The sequence below is a fragment of the Medicago truncatula genome, chromosome 4, assembly GCF_003473485.1.
Source record: "Medicago truncatula cultivar Jemalong A17 chromosome 4, MtrunA17r5.0-ANR, whole genome shotgun sequence".
Classification (NCBI taxonomy): Eukaryota; Viridiplantae; Streptophyta; class Magnoliopsida; order Fabales; family Fabaceae; genus Medicago; species Medicago truncatula.
In genome coordinates, this window is record NC_053045.1 from 44,850,183 (window position 1) to 44,869,141 (window position 18,959).

At 34.1% G+C, this 18,959-nt stretch overlaps 4 protein-coding genes and 2 pseudogenes across 4 annotated transcripts; 3 read left to right on the plus strand and 3 right to left on the minus strand.

The window, feature by feature from the left end:
- The first annotated feature begins 413 nt into the window (after nt 1-413).
- On the plus strand, nt 414-2,997 carry LOC11413351 (L-type lectin-domain containing receptor kinase IX.1). The gene has a single exon (XM_003608312.4). The coding sequence runs from the start codon at nt 919-921 to the stop codon at nt 2,923-2,925; it is 2,007 nt and encodes a 668-aa protein (XP_003608360.1). The 5' UTR covers nt 414-918; the 3' UTR covers nt 2,926-2,997.
- Nucleotides 2,998-4,105: 1,108 nt separating this feature from the next.
- Nucleotides 4,106-6,364, plus strand: LOC11409269 (L-type lectin-domain containing receptor kinase IX.1). Its single transcript, XM_003608313.3, has one exon. The coding sequence runs from the start codon at nt 4,106-4,108 to the stop codon at nt 6,071-6,073; it is 1,968 nt and encodes a 655-aa protein (XP_003608361.1). The 3' UTR covers nt 6,074-6,364.
- A 351-nt stretch (nt 6,365-6,715) lies between these two features.
- LOC112420913 (18.2 kDa class I heat shock protein-like) lies at nt 6,716-7,136 on the minus strand (annotated as a pseudogene).
- Nucleotides 7,137-8,707: 1,571 nt separating this feature from the next.
- On the plus strand, nt 8,708-11,408 carry LOC11406814 (L-type lectin-domain containing receptor kinase IX.1). The gene has a single exon (XM_003608315.3). The coding sequence runs from the start codon at nt 8,865-8,867 to the stop codon at nt 11,046-11,048; it is 2,184 nt and encodes a 727-aa protein (XP_003608363.3). The 5' UTR covers nt 8,708-8,864; the 3' UTR covers nt 11,049-11,408.
- LOC112421259 (18.1 kDa class I heat shock protein-like) lies at nt 11,384-12,088 on the minus strand (annotated as a pseudogene).
- Nucleotides 12,088-14,356, minus strand: LOC11405239 (L-type lectin-domain containing receptor kinase IX.1). The gene has a single exon (XM_024782065.2). It carries the CDS (start codon nt 14,250-14,252, stop codon nt 12,165-12,167), a length of 2,088 nt encoding a protein of 695 aa, XP_024637833.2. The 5' UTR covers nt 14,253-14,356; the 3' UTR covers nt 12,088-12,164.
- Between the last annotated feature and the right edge of the window lie 4,603 nt (nt 14,357-18,959).

Below are 18,959 nucleotides of genomic sequence, written 5' to 3' on the forward strand. Positions count from 1 at the left end.
AAGTTGAAGTGCATTGAACAATCTGAGAGACACCTTAAAAGTCACATTCCACAAGAAGACAGATAATACCTTGTTGTTAAAGTATTCTATTACGTTTCAATATTCCATTGAACTTCATCAAAGAATTTGTAATATTGAAATCTCTACGGCTATTTCTGACAAACTGTTTTTTTATGAAATTCAATGGATCAATTTATTTTTTCAAAAGAAATTGATCACTTTAATATAAAACAAAAAATTATTATAACTATGTTAAAAATTAAATATTTTTATTCAATTGAAAAAATGCCACTAGTGGTCGCCGCCCTCCACCCCTGGTCACCACTACTTCCAATACCATTTATTGAAATTATTAATAAATAAATTATATAAATTATCTTCCATAAATTAGTGGTTTAGCCTTGCCAAGACAGAGGCAAATTGTATTTGCCAAACGACTTTTTTCTTTTTCTTGACTAGTTGCCAATGCCAAATGACTTATAATATGTAAGGGATGAGTATCACCCTTCCCTTGCCATATTCCAATACAATCTAGCTTCTATTTTTATTTGATCAATTTTTTTTCACACTTGGTTTCCTAATTGAATCTCTTCAGAATCGCTCACTCACTTTGTTCAAGTGTTATCTTGGATACACAGTCGCCGGTCATTTGCTGTAAAAGGATCCTAAAGGCTACATGCCAACATTCATTTAAGTCAATTTTTTTTGTGTGACGTCTATACCACTATGGATCAAAATCATTGGGGTCATCGCTCATTCTTCTATCTTACATGGTGGCAGACAAGGTAACACAATTATTAATAAATAAAATCTAGGCACCTCGCTGCAACAACCTTAAAGTCTTACTTACATAGATATGATATGTGATAATGTTCCACACAATTTTTTTGAACACCTTACTTTCTTTTACAGTCACAGATGGCTCCTTTGTATGTTAGTCTTCACACTCAAACTCTTGTTTTATGTTATACAATAGGAATCATTTCCACCCTCCAAATAATCCATATTGCAAACTCACTATCATTTGAATACCCCTACTTTAAGAATGGTGATGTCAATTGGGAAGGAGATGCTTCTCCTTATAAAGGAGCTATTCAAATCACTTCTAATACCCTTGACCAAAACAACAATTACAGTGTCGGGCGAGTCACAAGTTTCAAACAAATGCGTCTCTGGGATTTGAACTCTGGAAACCTCTCTGACTTCACCACCAAGTTTTCCTTTGTCGTATATTCAAACAAAAGAGATTATGGAGATGGAATGGTATTCTTCTTGGCTGATCCAGCTCTCCCACTTTTGAAGAATATTTCAGAAGGAGGTGGTCTTGGCCTTGTGGATGGAAATCAAGTGCTAAAATCAACTCAGCACTCTTTTGTGGCAGTGGAGTTTGACACCTTCAATAATCCATGGGACCCTCCAGGTGAAGGCACTCATGTTGGCTTGAATTTCAACTCTATGAGGTCTAACATAACTAAGCCATGGTTGACAAATATTCAAGAACGGAGAGTTTACAATTGTAGCATTGAGTACAAATCAAGCACTCTAAATTTGAGTGTTTCATTCACCATGTATGATGATGATGATGATAAACCATTTGAAGAGTACATATCACACAAGGTTGATTTGAGAGATGTCTTACCAGAGAGGGTTATTGTTGGCTTCTCTGCTGCAACAGGAATATTGTATGAGGTGCATACTCTCCGATCATGGTCATTTAGTTCAAGTCTACTAAGTGATGAGACCAAAAATCAGGTAGTGGCACCGATCCCCAGTCCTATAATTTCTGAAAAAGAAAACAAGATGGGATTGAAGGTGGGGCTTGGAATTGGTACAGGCTTGGCTGTGAGTTTATCAGGGTTGGTTTGTACTCTATTATGGAAGATGAGTAGAGGGAGAAAAGAAGAGTTTGGTTTTGATCTCAACATGGATGATGAATTCCAAAAGGGATCTGGACCTAAGAGATTTTCCTACAATGAACTAGTGAGTGCAACAAATAAATTTTCAGAGTCAGGTAAGGTAGGGCAAGGTGGTTTTGGTGGTGTATACAAAGGTTATTTGAAAGACTTAAATTCCTATGTTGCTGTCAAGAGGATATCAAGAGAGTCTAGACAGGGAATACTAGAATACGCCACTGAAGTGAAGGTCATAAGCCAATTGAGACACAGGAATTTAGTACAACTTCTTGGTTGGTGCCATAGGAAGAATGATTTTCTTCTTATATATGAGTTCATGTCAAATGGAAGCTTAGATTCTCATCTATACAGTAAAAAGAGCTTATTGACATGGACAATGAGGTATAATATAGCATTGGGCTTGGCTTCAGCATTGCTTTACCTACAGGAAGAATGGGAACAGTGTGTGCTTCACAGGGACATTAAATCCAGTAACATTATGTTGGATTCATGTTTCAATGCTCGGCTTGGTGATTTTGGTTTAGCTAGGCTTGTAGATCATGAGACGGGGTCACAAACCACAATTATAGCTGGGACAAGGGGTTATATTGCACCTGAATATTTCACATCAGGAAAGCCTACCAAGGAATCTGATATATTCAGCTTTGGAGTAGTGTTATTGGAAATAGCCAGTGGAAGGAAAGCTATTGAAAGAGAAGAAAAAGAGGGTCAAATAAGTGTAGTGGAGTGGGTTTGGGAGCTCTATGGATTGGGGAAGTTCCTTGAAGCAGTTGATCCCAAGTTATGTGGAGCATTTGATGAGCAACAACTGGAACGTTTGGTGATTGTTGGCCTTTGGTGTGTTCATCCAGATTATTCATTCAGGCCTTCTATAAGACAAGTGATTCAGGTTCTCAAATTTGAGTCTCCTTCACCAATACTTCCAGAAAAAATGCCTGTGCCAACCTATCTTCCTCCAACAATAAAAGCACTTTTTTCTTCAGTTTCGTCTATATATTGGACAAATAGTTAGAAATAGGTAGAGTGTAACAATCATTGGATAACTTCTGTGTATAGGAACAAAATATTTAACATTATTATTTGCAACATATATGTTCACTCGTTTTTTTTCCTGAGCAAATATACATACAAATTACAAATTTACCTATTACTAAAAATCATGTTATACAGTTTTCTCTAAATATGTAGTACCAAAACTCAAGGTTGTCAAACTCTTGAGTTAACTCTTAAACTCGTACGGGGTTATGATACTAGGTTACGAAAATGAGTTACCTCACACAAACTCTGATAAAATTGGTAAAATTTCGATCAATATTATTTGCGTGAGTTCTAAGGCGAACCACTTGTACTCAAAAAAATTATTGAAAATTCTAGTGACGGTTGACAATCCTCTTCATAAATATTGACGGTCGACACCGGCACGTATCTGGTACATGTGATTATATTCAATATACTATTTTCTCAAATTATTATGAGTGTCTATCTGTTAGTGTCAGTGCCATGTGAAATGTATATGTTGGTGCTTTATAGCTAAATACTACGTGAGCTCAGCTCTGTCTAAGAAAATACTGTCAGAAGACATTCATTCAAAATTTGAAGAATGCACTGTGAACACGTAAGATGCCTCAGAAAAATTTACTAGGAGCACTTGAACTGCTATTAAATACATGAGATGCATGTGTGGCTTTTGAGAGAGAATGGGTGACAAGTGTCCTAAATGATTATGAAGTTTGATAACTTGTGCCTTAGGCAACATTGCAAAATGATATTAAGTGTATGTTTACGGACTTCGTTTGATATCCTTAGCCTTAGCCAAAAGACAAAACTTGATTATCTATTTTTAAAATATTAAATCGTGCATGAACAAATTTAATTTATATTTTAGTTCTATATATCTTTTATCTCCTTAATGTTTCCGTTATCCACCCAACATAGTTTGTTCCTATTTAGAACAATCTTACAACTTTAAACTTTTCTGTCCGTTAACTCTTATGGAGTATGATTGTGATGTTTCCATCAACAAGAGTTGTGGATGTACAAAATCTAGACTATGTAATAATTAAAATACATAATTTACATATGAGAGAGGAAGCTAGATACATGACAAATAAAGAACAGGAATAAATACGTCCATGAAAGTATTAGACTTCAAACATGAAGCTAAACAACTCTGACATAGCTAAGCTAGACAAATGGCTCCTCCTATATTCTGCTATGCAAGGGGAACAATTATGCTTTTCCTGATAATCCCTCTTGCACATGCCCACCTTGTGTCTTTTGATTACCCTATGTTTAATCACAACTGTAAAGAGCTACCAGAGCTTGATGGTGATGCCACTATTGAAGATTCTGACAATATTATTCAACTCACTGGGTATACTGATGACCCAGATAAGGCTTCTAGTGTTGGTCGAGTCACAAGTCCCAAACTTATCAAACTTTATAACAGAAGCACAAATGAAGTGTATGACTTTAGGACGAAGTTTTCTTTTACTATATTTTCAAATCACAGTTCTTATGGAGATGGTTTGGCATTCTTCCTAGCAAGCTCAAATCTCACAAAAGCAAATCGTATAGGAGGTGGAGGGGGTTTTGGTCTTGTGCCTGCAAACGAAGTTGCTTTAAACTCAACTGAGTATTCAATTGTGTTAGTGGAGTTTGACACGCACAAAAATATTTGGGACCCAGGGTTCCCCCACGTGGGAGTGAATATCAATTCTGTGGTGTCCGACACAAATATCGAATGGTTCTCAAATGTTTCGGAAAGGATGGTTTATAATTGTAGCATCGAATACATATCCAGAAATAATGTTCTGAATGTTTCTTTCACTGGATACAGATTGAACGCATGGCAAGAGCCACAGAACTTTTCACACATCATTAATCTAAGAGAGCATTTACCAGAGTATGTTAGGGTTGGCATATCAGCTTCAACAGGAAAAGTGGACGAGGAACATATGCTGCTCTCATGGTCTTTTAGTACAAGCCAACCAAGTTATTTTGTAGTTGATCCTCGGAAGACTAAATTGTGGGAGGGATTGGCAGTTGGTGGTGTATGTTTGTCTTGGAGTTTAGTAGCAATTTTAATCATTTTCTTGTGGAAGAAGAACAAAGGAAAAGAAGATGAACCTACTTCAGAAACCACTTCTGATCAGGATATGGATGATGAATTCCAAATGGGTGCTGGACCAAAGAAGATTAGTTATTATGAATTGTTGAATGCAACAAACAACTTTGAAGAGACACAGAAGCTAGGCCAAGGTGGTTTTGGCGGTGTTTATAAGGGCTATTTTAAAGACTCGAACTCAGTTGCAGCTATCAAGAGGATTTCAGCAGATTCAAGGCAGGGTGTAAAACAATACTCCGCAGAAGTGAAGATCATTAGCCAGTTGAGGCATAGAAATTTAGTGAAACTCACTGGTTGGTGCCACAAGAAGAATGAACTTATCCTGATATACGAATACATGCCTAATGGCAGCTTAGACTTTCATCTTTTTCGCGGAGGAAGCATCTTGCCTTGGAACTTAAGGTACAATATAGCTCTTGGGTTGGCCTCGGCATTGCTTTATTTGCAGGAAGAATGGGAAAAATGTGTGATTCATAGGGACATAAAATCAAGCAACATAATGTTGGACTCCGACTTCAATACTAAGCTAGGGGATTTTGGTCTAGCTAGGTTGATGGATCATGAGAAAGGGTCAGAAACCACAGTTGTAGCTGGAACCCGAGGTTACCTAGCACCTGAATACATTGACACAAGCAAGGCTAGAAAAGAATCAGATATATTTAGTTTTGGGGTTGTTTTGTTGGAGATAGCCTGTGGAAAAAAAGCCATACACCACCAAGAATTAGAGGGTGAAGTATCATTAGTTGAATGGGTTTGGGAGCTGTATGGATTGAGAAATCTAATTGTAGCAGCAGATCCAAAGCTATGTGGGATATTTGATGTGAAGCAATTGGAATGTTTGCTAGTTGTTGGACTTTGGTGTGCTAATCCAGATATCACTTCAAGACCATCGATAAAGAAAGTGATTAAGGTGCTCAACTTTGAAGCTCCATTACCAATTCTTCCACTAAACATGCCATTCTTAGCCTCTCTATCTCCTACAACTAATGAGCAATTTTTCTCCGTTCCTTCTTTCTTTAGGTCTACAGGTTAGCCAGAACTTGTATGTAAGCAGAAATGTAAGCAGAATGTAGTCATTTATCACTAGGATATTGGTTATTCATATCCAGTTTGGGATTTGTGAGTTAAATGTGCTTACAATTGTAGCACTTTTCATTTATACATATAACCAACATTCTGTAAGTTTTACACATATAACCATTCTGTAAGCTTTTTTTGAACCAACTATTCTGTAAGTCATATAAGGGGAATTAAACTATCTAGCACCTGCATCGACACATCCGGAAGGCATGTCCAGTGTCCAACACCGGCTCATATGACTATATTTAATCAATTTTTTACTGGTGTCGACATGTCTAAGTCAATGGTGCATCCGCTATAGCGCTTCTTAGATTACAAGCATTTTTGGAAAGAAAAAAAAGTGAATTTTCCATCAATGCTGTACCTAGAGATGATTTGGTCGTCAAGGATTGATTATATGTTGACCGGCAACCATTGAATGGGTGAAACTAAACAAAAGATACAGACTGATTAAAGTTCTAGTCTAAATATCAATTTAACCTTATAAATATTCAATTAACAAAAACTACTTCAAAGCTTTTGAATGTGTTAATCGAAGTTTTTGAAGAGTATGTATATTTTCGGCTGTAATTAACTAGAAAATTTGTTTCAAAGATAAAAATAAACTGGAAAATTGGAATATGATATTTACTGCACATAAAATTTTCTCAAAATTAAAAAACACATTACATGATTTTCCTTCATACACACAGTACACAAAACACATGCAAGCAAAGAACATCATTCTAACATGGAACTCGATTAGTATCTAACCAGAGATATCAATGGTCTTCACTTCAGGCTTCTTAACCTCTTCTTGTGGCACGGTAACAGTGAGAACACCATTCTCCAATTGCAGCTTTCACTTGATCCATTTTAGCATTCTCATTTCTCTCTCCGCTTATCTGAAGAACCATATCATCTTCAATCTCTACTTTCACTTCCTCCTTCTTCATTCCTGGAAGATCCGCCTTGAACACATCTACTTCTGGGGTCTCCTTCCAATCCACACGTGTGCTCAGGAATGCAGAATTCTCTCAGTGACATCTTCTCTTCAATTTGGCTCTGATGTTTCCGCGCCAAATGTGGGAGAGGAACGTTCTAGGTTTTCTCCTTTGGGATCAAAAGAACATTCTAGTTGGGCTTGGGCTTTGAACCCGAATTAATTGATATTGGGCTAAAACAAAAGTTGTGTTGCTTACTAGAAGATTTCTTTTTGAGCCACCTCCATATCTCTTAAGAACCCCTAAAACTACGAAATTTCCCTTAATGTCGCTCAAAATTCATTTTAAAATAAATTAATATAAAAATATGACATAATATTAAATGATTAGATAATGAGTACGTACCCAACCGAACTTTAGGGATATTAGAGTGTTAAAATATTTTTATCAACAAAAACAACAAACAAACTTCATTCAAATAAGTGAGGTCGGCTACATGAATCAAACCACGTCACAATATTTCATCATACAACACATTTATATCCAACACATTAGTTTATGGATTTTTTTTTAATAGTTTCTTTTATAGTTTCCTAGATGTTTCTCTCCTAATCATTTGACTACCTCTATCTAATTCATTCTCCTTACTACATAATTCATAAGTCTTATCTTCGCATATCCAAACTCATGAGCCCTAGTTTACACCATCTTTTCTATTATAAATGCTATCATCCGTTAAAGACTTCTTTATCAATATTTATTTTTTAAAATTAATGGTTCTAAGAAAGAGTTGGATCTTGCAATGCTAGAAAGAACAATAAGAAAAGAAAAAAAAATGAAAATAATTGCCTCAAATAGGTAAGTTAGTGGGGTTTAAACATTGAAAAATGAAGTGCATTGGTTAAGAGAATAAAATAAAAAAATATAACATTGAATAAAAAATAATAAATTTAACTTTTTAAAAATTAAAATGTTATCAAATTACATATGTTGGTTAGCATAACCCTTAAACAATCACTTTAGGTTACACAATTACCAGCAAGGAAGGATTTGGTGTTTAAATGATACATTTGTAAAAATAAAATAAAAATGGGTCATGTTAATTTGTGCCCTAATGACACATGTTAAGGAACTCAAACAGAGCAATTTTACATTGGAAAACATGATACTCCCTCCGTCTCAAATTGTATGTCACTTTAAAAAAAATATTTGTCCCAAATTATATGTCTCTTTACAATACCAATAAAAAATTAATATTACTTTTTCTATTATATCCTTAACTATTTATTACTCTCTCTTCTTTCAATTCCTTCATTTATCTTTCACATATCATTTATTGAAGATAATTTTGTAAAACAACTCATAATATATTTTTCCCACACAATATTAATTACATTTCTTAATATGTGTGAAATGCCCAAAACGTCATACAATTTGGGACGGAGGGAGTAGTTTAACTTTTAAGAAGTTGAATGCACGTTTTTTTATACATATATTTCTATAATGAGTTTGTTAACATGTGTCATTTGAGGGCACAGATTAGCATTCATCAATAAAAATATAAACAAATTATCCGACATGTATTTTGAACAAGTTATCATTCAGGTCGTGTTGTATAAAATGAAGCAAATGAATTTTGAAAACGTGGATCATTTTTACATTAACGTGGACGGATTCATTGAAACATCGTACTCAAACGGATTGACCCGTTACCATACTAATTCAAAGGTAAACTCATTGATTAATTCCACCACCCAACACAAGCAAGTAATCTTCCCTATTAGTATTAACTAATATCTACTACATACACATAACCACTCCATGCCATGCCATTTTGTATGGTTCCATTATTTCCACAACATAAAATTTTCAGTTATGGCATCGTCTTGCAACTATATGAAACCTCATCTTCTTGCTTTCTTTCATGTAACACTATCACTCTCGCTTCTTGTAACATCTCATGCAGCTCCATTAACTTTCAACTATGACAACCTTAGTAGTGACAAAACACATGCTTTAAATTTTTCAGGTGATGTCTACCATGACAACCAAGTCCTCCAACTCACGAGGTACGAGAAAGACAGTCTAGGTAGAGTCACATATTCAAAACTATTTCATCTTTGGAACATAAACACGAGTGAAGTCACGGATTTTACTACTCGTTTCTCATTTACTATCAACACCCTCAACAAAACCGATCATTCAGATGGAATCACCTTCTATTTGGCACACCCCAATTTTCCACTACCTGTTCCAAGAGATGGAAGTGGTATTGGTCTCATGAGCAGCGTTCAATTAGCTACTCCAAATTACACAAAAGAAAATCCCTTTGTGGCTGTGGAATTTGATACATTTGTCAATACATGGGATCCTACATATGATCATGTGGGGATTGATGTTAATTCAATCAGTACTTCTTACACAACCCAATGGTTCACTAGCTTGGACGAAAGAGGATATGATGTTGATATTAGTTACAATTCTAGTTCAAACAATTTAAGTGTCACCTTCACAGGTTATGGAGATAACAACACAATCCAACAGAATTTGTTTCAAATTGTCAATCTAAGAGAAGTCCTACCTGATTGGGTTGAATTTGGCTTCACTTCAGCAACAGGGTTGTTTTGGGGGGAGGAACATACTCTTAGGTCATGGTCCTTCAACTCTAGTTTAGATTTTGAAGCACACAAAGACGAAGGAAAAACAGGACTTGTTATGGGACTAGCAGTGGGATTAGGAATTGGTGGATTTGTTTTGATTGGTGTATTGGGTCTTTTTTCCATTGTGTTGTGGAAGAAGTGGAAGAAAGAAAGTGAAGAGGAAGATGGTGAATTTGAAGAGTACATGGGAGAGGATTTTGGAAGGGGGGCAGGACCTAGGAAGTATACATATGCAGAATTAGCACACGCAGCTAATGATTTCAAAGACGAGTATAAGCTAGGACAAGGAGGATTTGGAGGTGTTTATAGAGGTTTTCTTAAAGACACAAAATCTTATGTTGCTGTTAAGAGGGTGTCAGAAGATTCACATCAAGGAATAAAGGAGTTCGCATCAGAAGTAACAATTATTAGCAAATTAAGGCATAGAAATCTAGTGCAATTGATTGGTTGGTGTCATGAAAGAAAAAAGCTTTTACTTGTATATGAGTACATGCCAAATGGTAGTTTAGACATTCATCTTTTCAAAAATCAAAGTTTCTTGAAATGGGGTGTTAGATATACAATAGCTAGAGGCTTGGCTTCTGCACTGTTATATTTGCATGAAGAATGGGAACAATGTGTTGTACATAGAGACATAAAAGCAAGTAACATCATGTTGGATTCAGAGTTTAATGCAAAACTTGGAGATTTCGGTTTAGCAAGGTTTGTGGACCATGCAAAAGGTGCACAAACTACAGCTTTAGCAGGGACTTTGGGATACATGGCTCCTGAATGTGCTACCACAGGAAGAGCTAGTAAAGAAACAGACGTGTATAGTTTTGGTATTGTTGCTTTAGAGATAGCTTGCGGAAGAAAACCTATAATAAACCTTAAGGCTCAAGAAAATGAAATACATATTGTGGAGTGGGTTTGGGGGCTATATGGAAGAGGGAAAATTCTTGAAGCAGTAGATCCAAAACTAGATGGAGATTTTGAACAAGAACAAATCAAGTGCATGATGATTGTTGGTCTTTGGTGTGCTCATCCTGATCCTAATAATAGGCCTTCAATAAGACAAGCTATTCAAGTGCTTAATTTTGAAGTTCCACTTCCTAATCTTTCATCAAGTATGCCTGTACCAACATATCTTGAGGGGCCTTTAAACTCTTTTTCAGCTCCATTCAGCACAAATAATTCAGAGGAAAGTCAAAACCAGAATATAAAAAGCTTTAGTTCAACTTCAAACTCATCTTGCTATTCCGTATCCTCTAAGACTCTTGCTTTTGAAAATAACCAAACAAGGACCTCACAATCAACCTTTGATGTCATTTCTCCATCGGCTGCACTTCTAAATACATACCAATAGTTAGATTTCTTTTTTAAGATTTTTTTTCTCATTTATGCATGTTTTTCTTGTTGATTTGCGTTTGTGCTTGTATATTTTGCATAATTTTTTTATCATCAATATGCATTAGTATAAAGGGTTAGGTTTGGTTGAGTCAATTGGGTGTCCCTCATCCGACATGCACATTTGACTAATCTAGTATTTTAGACAGAACTGGATAGAATCGATGGGTACAATTCGATAAACAATTAATTAGTTACACCAAACCTAAGCATAAGACAATGTACAATTTAAAACTCTTCCAAAAAAACATATTATTCACATAATATTTTCAAAATTACAAAACACATTACATGTTATCTTTCTTTCTTACACACACAGAACACAAAACTTATTACATTAAAGCAAAGAAACACAATTCTAAACTGCAAAACAAAGTAAGAGAACTCAATTTGTACTTTACCAGAGATATCAATGGTTTTAACTTCATGATTCTTGATCTCTTTTTTAGGCACAGTGACAGTGAGAATGCCATTCTCCATTGCAGCTTTCATTTGATCCATTTTAGCATTCTCAGGCAATCTTAATCTCCTCATGAACTTCCCACTGCTACGCTCCACGGGATGCCATTGATCGTTCTTATCTTCTTTCTCAACGCTTCTTTTTCCACTTATCTGAAGAACCCTATCATCTTCAATCTCTACTTTCGCTTCCTCCTTCTTCATTCCTGGAAAATCAGCATTGAACACGTGTGCTCCAGGAGTCTCTTCCAATCCACATGTGTGCTCACAAATGCAGAACTCTCACGAGACAATTCAGAAATTGATATAGTTAATTTAATTTCATACTAGTGAGAACTCGCACAATGTAATCCTTATTTCTTAGTACTACTATTTCATATCACAAATTAGTCTGTAGTACTCATTTTTTATTTTGTTTGTGTTCTAAAAACGAGTTGGAGCTTGTTATGCTAGGAAGAATAATTTACAAGAGAGACGAGTCAATTTGAATGAACAAATGAAAAATATTTGACATAAAAAATGTGATTAATAAACATACATAAAGAGAAGTTTTAAATAGATTCAAAAGAAAGAAAGACCGATTAAGACAAAATTAATTTTATCTAGAATACATAAGTCACATAGAAGGAGAAACATCATTAGAAGTAGTTGTAGTAGTCAAACCAGATGAGTTTGTATTTGAACTAAAGCTTTCTATATTCATGTTTGGACCTTCCTCTGAACCATTTGTGTTGAATGGAGCAGTGAATGAATTCAAAGGGCCATCAAGATATGTTGGTACAGGCATACTTGATGGAAGATTAGGCAATGGAACTTCAAAATTAAGCACTTGAATAGCTTGTCTTATTGAAGGCCTATTATTAGGATCAGGATGAGCACACCAAAGACCAACAATCATCATGCACTTGATTTGTTCCTCTTCATAATCTCCATCTAGTCTTGGATCTACTGCTTCAACAATTCTCCCTCTTCCATATAGCCCCCAAACCCATTCCACAATGTTTATTTCATTTTCTTGAGCATTAATTATTGGTTTTCTTCCACAAGCTATCTCTAAAGCAACAATTCCAAAACTATACACATCGGTTTCTTTACTGGCCCTTCCTGTGGTAGCACATTCAGGAGCCATGTATCCCATAGTCCCTGCTAAAGCTGTGGTTTGTCCACCTTTTGCATGATCCACAAACCTTGCTAAACCGAAATCTCCAAGTTTTGCGTTAAATTCTGAATCCAACATGATGTTACTTGCTTTTATGTCTCTATGTACAACACATTGTTCCCATTCTTCATGCAAGTACAACAATGCAGATGCCAAGCCTTTAGCTATTGTATATCTAACACCCCATTTCAACAAACTTTGTTTCTTGAAAAGATGAATGTCTAAACTACCATTTGGCATGTACTCATACACAAGCAAGAGTTTTTTCCTTTGATGACACCAACCAATCAATTGCACTAGATTTCTATGCCTTAATTTGCTAATTATCGTTACTTCTGATGCAAATTCCTTTATCCCTTGATGAGAATCTTCTGACACACTCTTAATAGCAACATAAGATTTTGTGTCTTTTAGAAAGCCTCTATAAACACCTCCAAATCCTCCTTGTCCTAGCTTATGCTCATCTTTGAAATTATTAGCTGCATTTGCTAATTCTGCATATGTATACTTCTTGGGTCCTGTCCCTCTTCCGAAATCTTCACCCATGTACTCTTGAAATTCACCATCTTCCTGTTCTCTTCTTTTCCTCCACAAGAAAACCCAAATAAAACCAAATACACCAATGAGAACAAATCCACCGGTTCCCAATCCCACTGCTAGTCCTGTCTTGGCCTTTTTGTTTGAAGATGGAGACTTTGTAACTGGGTCTTGTGTGTTTGTTTTGTTGTTATCTTGTTGTCCTTCTAAAGTTGAGCTAAAATCCCATGAAGAGATACTGTGTACAGCAGTGCGATTTCCAGTGGCAGCTGAGAAGCCAATAGTAACAAATTCTGGCAGATAAAGTCTAAGATCAACTATGGAAGATAAATGTTGATTCACAATGCTAGAAGTTACGTTATTAAAACCAGTGAATAAAACACTTAGATTTAATGAACTAGCATTGTAATTGATCCAAGCCTCATTGAGTCTACCTTGTTTGATATCAGCCAACCATGTAACATTAGCAACAGACAGCATAGAGTTGATGTCGATTCCGGCATGTTCAAGAGGTGGATCCCAATGATTCCGATAGATATCAAACTCCACAGCAACAAATGGATTATCAGTTGAGTTCAACCTTTGATTATCAAGTGTTAGACCCATAGAACCACCTTTTGTTGCATTAGGCTTTTTTGAACCATAAGGGGCTAGGAAGAATGCAATCCCATCTCCATACATTTGTCTATTCTGTGAATCTATTGTAAATGTGAAATGAGATGTGAAATCTGTGAGATTGTTTGTGATTTTGTTCCAAAGATGGATAGGTTGGTAATATGTGGCTCTACCAATGCTTCCATAGTTGATTGTAAGTTGGATAGCTGATGAAGCAGGATTTGCTGATCCTTCATAGATTATGCTTTTGTCATTCGGGTCAAAGCTAGTGAAATTAAAGGTCAATGAAGATGCATTTGGAATAAACAAGTTCAAGTTCAAGATTAAGAAAATTGTTAAAAATAAATAATTGGGAAACTGAACATGCATTGCTTTTGGTGATGCAAACAACATTATTAGTTTATATGAAAATGCAAGACTCTCAAACTATTTTATATGAACTTCCTAGGCAGCCATTGTTTACTAACTATTCTTCCTTCCTATTTCGTTTACAAATGTGAAGTTTATTGCCACGTGTTCTAGAGGAAAAAAATACTGAGAAATGAGACTCATTGTATAATTTATAAGCTACTTACTTAGCTCAATGACGTGTTGCTAAACAACTTATATGACATAATGTGCAAAATTCAATCAATTAAGATTACCCGATTTTGTTTTATCCGTAAATGGAATAATCATTTGCCTGAATTTAACTAATTCGTATACACCAAAACAAAATGTTCAATTGTAGAGTCTGCAAGTAGGGATTATTATAATTAAGGTCTTATTGGCCAGTGCCTGAAGAGCATTGGTCAATGAATGTATAAATAATTGTTTTGATTAAATAATAGTTACCTATGAAGCCTCAATACTTCAAAAGTACCGTATCCCCTGTGTATCCTGCACCGATACCTACCCGATACGTATCAGAAGAGTATCCGAAGATTAAAATTTATTTTTTTTAAAAATAATTATCTGATACTTCCTGATACGTATCAGGAGAGTATCTGATCATTATCCTACACCGGTATCTGCCCTGATACTTCCCAATTAATGTTAACTAAAATAACTTAACTCTTGAGTAGTGATGTGTTCTTTTTTGAATATAGTGTTTCTTTTTTAGATCGATATAGTATAATACTAACAATGTTCCTTTTGGATATAGTATAACACTGATGATGCTCTTTTTGGGATATATTGTGTATGTAATTGGCTAATAATCAATCTCTTAATCGTCAATATTATTTATATTTATATTTATGTTGATGTGTTGCGAGCCTATGACTGATTTATGTTGTTTGTTAATATATTTTCATATTAAAAAAATGGTATAATTATATTGTACATTTGTATATATAATTTTTTTTATTAACGTATCTCAGTCGTATCGTATCTTAATTTTTGAAATTTTTTCGTATCAGTGCAGTATCGTATCCGTATCGTATTTCATATCCGGACTTCATAGATAATTACATACTTTTCTCATGAAAATTTATTTGTTTTTTATGTTTAACCAATATCTTGACCATTGGTTCGCATTCTCCATATAATTATTATAGTTAATAAATCTAGGTTCCTTTACTTGCTTCGGATATTCAAATACCATGTTCTACAACAAAACAAACAAGGACTAAGTTTGACGCGCAAAATGGGTGATGGGCTGATGGCTTCTCAATCACGTTCTTCTACCCCACAGTACCTTTGCAATAACAAGGCAATGACGGAGAAAGTCCAAAAAGAAATTTGTGGTTTGAATTTCCATCATAACATATATAATTCAAGGTGGCATTTCACACGTGAAAGGTTAATCTTTTTCCACCATGGAAAAGTTGGATTCAATGATTAGATTAAGTGAAGAACATATTCTTAACATGCTCTTTCAACACTAGATTTTTCTTCACACTATCTTCCAATAATTTAAAAATTCTGAAATATAATTTTCAAAAATTAAAAAAATCGAAAAAAATTCAGATAATTTTTTTTTAAAATTCTGCAATTCATTTATTGAATGTTAGAATTTTTTTTTTTGAAAAAATGAAAAAAAAAATTCCAGAATTTTATTTAAAAACCTTATTTTCCCGAATTTTATTTTCTTAGAAAAATAAAAAACTTCAATTTCAAAATATTTTTTTTAGGATTTTTATTTATTTTTCAGAATATCTTATTTTATTATGAAATTAAAAAATATATTCTTTTTAGAAAAATAAAAACTATAATTTTATTTTTTCAAAAAAAAGAAATCTGACATTCAATAAATGAATTACAGAATTTAAAAAAAAAATCTGATTTTTTTTATATTTTTTCGATTTTTTTAATTTCTGAAAATTAATTTTCAGAATTTTTAAATTGTTGGAAGATAGTGTGAAGAAAAATCTAGTGTTGAGAGAACATGTTAAGAATATGTTCTTCACTTAATCTAATCATTGAATCCAACTTTCCCATGGTGGAAAAGGATTAACCTTTCCCATGTGAACACACACCGTAATTCAATGTTCATATCAATTGAGTTAAGTTCACGAGAATAAGAAGAAAAAAAAAGTTCACAAGAACAAATTGATTTTAATGTTATATATTGGTTCCATTTCTTTTTAAGTGTTGTTGTAGAATAATAACATCAAAAATTTTGTCAAAAAAAAAAAAATAACATCAAATTAACTAAGTGAATTTTTGGATATTTTTTTATTGGCTTAATTGCACTTTTGGCCCCCTATCTTTTCAAAAGTTGCGATTTTTGCCCCCTAACTAATTAAAATACAAAACAGCCCCCTATGTATTGGATCTTTTTGCAGTTTTGGCCCCCAAGGTCACTTTTGGCCCCCTACATTTCCACTTTGGGGGCCAAAACTGCCAAAGATCCAATAATTTAATTACCCACCATTCTTCAAAGGGAAATTTTACCATACACCCCTACATCTATACTTTCACCCCAACATTTTACACAAACTTCCTATTATACCCTCCTATATAAACATAAGAGCATCCATTAATTATATTTTTCTCAATTTTTTCAAGCTTTCCGGTTTGCTACGGATCTTCTTCCTTTTCTTCCCTAGAAACCCAATGGTATTTCAACATTCATCATTCATTTTTCTTTTCGATTTTTACTTTTCATATAACAATCTTTTTGAATCTCTCATTTTCTGTTTGTTCATAATCATATTTATTATCTATTAAATCTAATTATTTTCCAATTCCAATTCTCATAAACTCTTAATTTCTTCTCTTATTTTCATTTGATTTCTCTTTTAAAATTATCCATTCATATCAAAACAAAATCTGCCGGAATAATATTCAGATTTCAATATGAATATGGTAAAATTCATTCACGCTTTGTTTTTCAGTTTTTACAATCCACTCACTCACTCTTCAATTGAATTGATCTGAGGATTGAAAAAAAAAAAGGCTCCCCTTTTTTGCTTGCTATCAACAGAACATGTAATTCTAATTTGAAAAGTGGAAAACAACTTTTGGATTTTTCTATGTCTTTTGTTAATTGAAAAAGGCAAATATTGTAACTGCTTATAAGTTTATGTTTGGAAACGCTCAAGCTTGGTGTCCAGTTTACCTTTCCGTTCGGAAAAAATGGTAGGTAGGGGTGAACCGAAGTTGGAAAATTGGAAAAAGGGCAAAATTGAAATTTTTGGTAAATTGTAGGGGTGAATGTATAGAGGTAAGGGTATAGGGTAAAATTTCCTCTTCAAAGCTAATCTAGAAAATTCCAAATGTGCAACACGCGCGGGTTTATACTACTAGTAAGTTTTTGAAGCTCCACTGCCTAATCTTTCATCAAGTATGCCTGGACCAACATACCTTGAGGGCCCTTTGAATTCATTCGCTGCTATTCTATTGTCAAAAAAAAACACAAACTCTTCTGTGTTTACTACTACAACTTCTGAGGATGTTTCTCCCTCTATGTCACTTCTCTATTCTAGATAAAATTAATTTTATTTTAATTAATCCATATATCTTTCTTTCTTTCTTTTGAACGTATTTAGAACTTGTCTTCATGTACCCTTATTAATCATATTTGTTTATGTCTCAGACACTTTAGATTTGTTTATTGAAATTGACTTAGTTCTCTAGTTAATAATTGTTCTTCCTCACATAGCAAATTAAACTCCAACTCTTTCTTAGAACCATTGATAAAAAATGAGTAGTGATATTTTGACAACCATTTTGATATAATTTTTGAGATAATTTTGTTGTTCTCTCTTTTTATTGATCAAAAACAATAGAGAGAGAAAAATGTAGAGAGAGAATAAAAACATAATGTGGGTATGAGAGAGAAAGTTATACAAAAATATTACCAAAATAGTTGTACAAATATCATTTCTCATAAAAAAATATATATATATTAGAACCTTTCTTTGTTTTTCATGAATAGGAAATTGTTAGTATATTTGTTGTTGAAATGCTGTCCACCAACTCTACTTATTGCGAATATCTCACGTAGTAATTGATGATCAATCATCAATTACGAATCATAAACCTACAATACCAACAACATACGTTGTATTATTATTTTCTCGTTCACTCATGTTCGAAGGTAAGTTCTTTAACTACTTTAAATTTTTAACTCTTAATTCAAATTAGTTGAACTGTCAACCAAGTATAGAACCAGGGGCGGAGCCAACCCCAGCTAGCTTAGGCACTAGCTCAAGCTCAGCTCCTACTTTCTTTGTAGCAAGTCCAGCAATCTCTCACTTTTTCTGCTGATTTACCTGCGGATTTTTGTATAAATTCTGCAGGAAACATATTTCCTGCGGATTTTGCCAAGAATTTAGGTTCCCAGGTGTGGTAATACCTTAGGATTTTAGGATCCGCAGGAAGGAAATATTGTTTTGCGATAATTTTTTTGTCCAAGCTTTATAAAATTCCTAACTGCGCCACTGTATAGAACCTTTCTTGTTTAAATGTTTAAAAAATATCACTATATATTTGCATATATAAACATCACAAGAAAAACATTACTACTATAAAATTATTTCAATAGAAATTCAAAGCTTATACGATAATATAATAACAATTCATTGACCTATTTCTTATTATAAACTTCATTGACTTCTATGGTGTTATAGAAATTGAAGCAAATGAATTTTCGAAGCTTAGGTCATTTTTGCA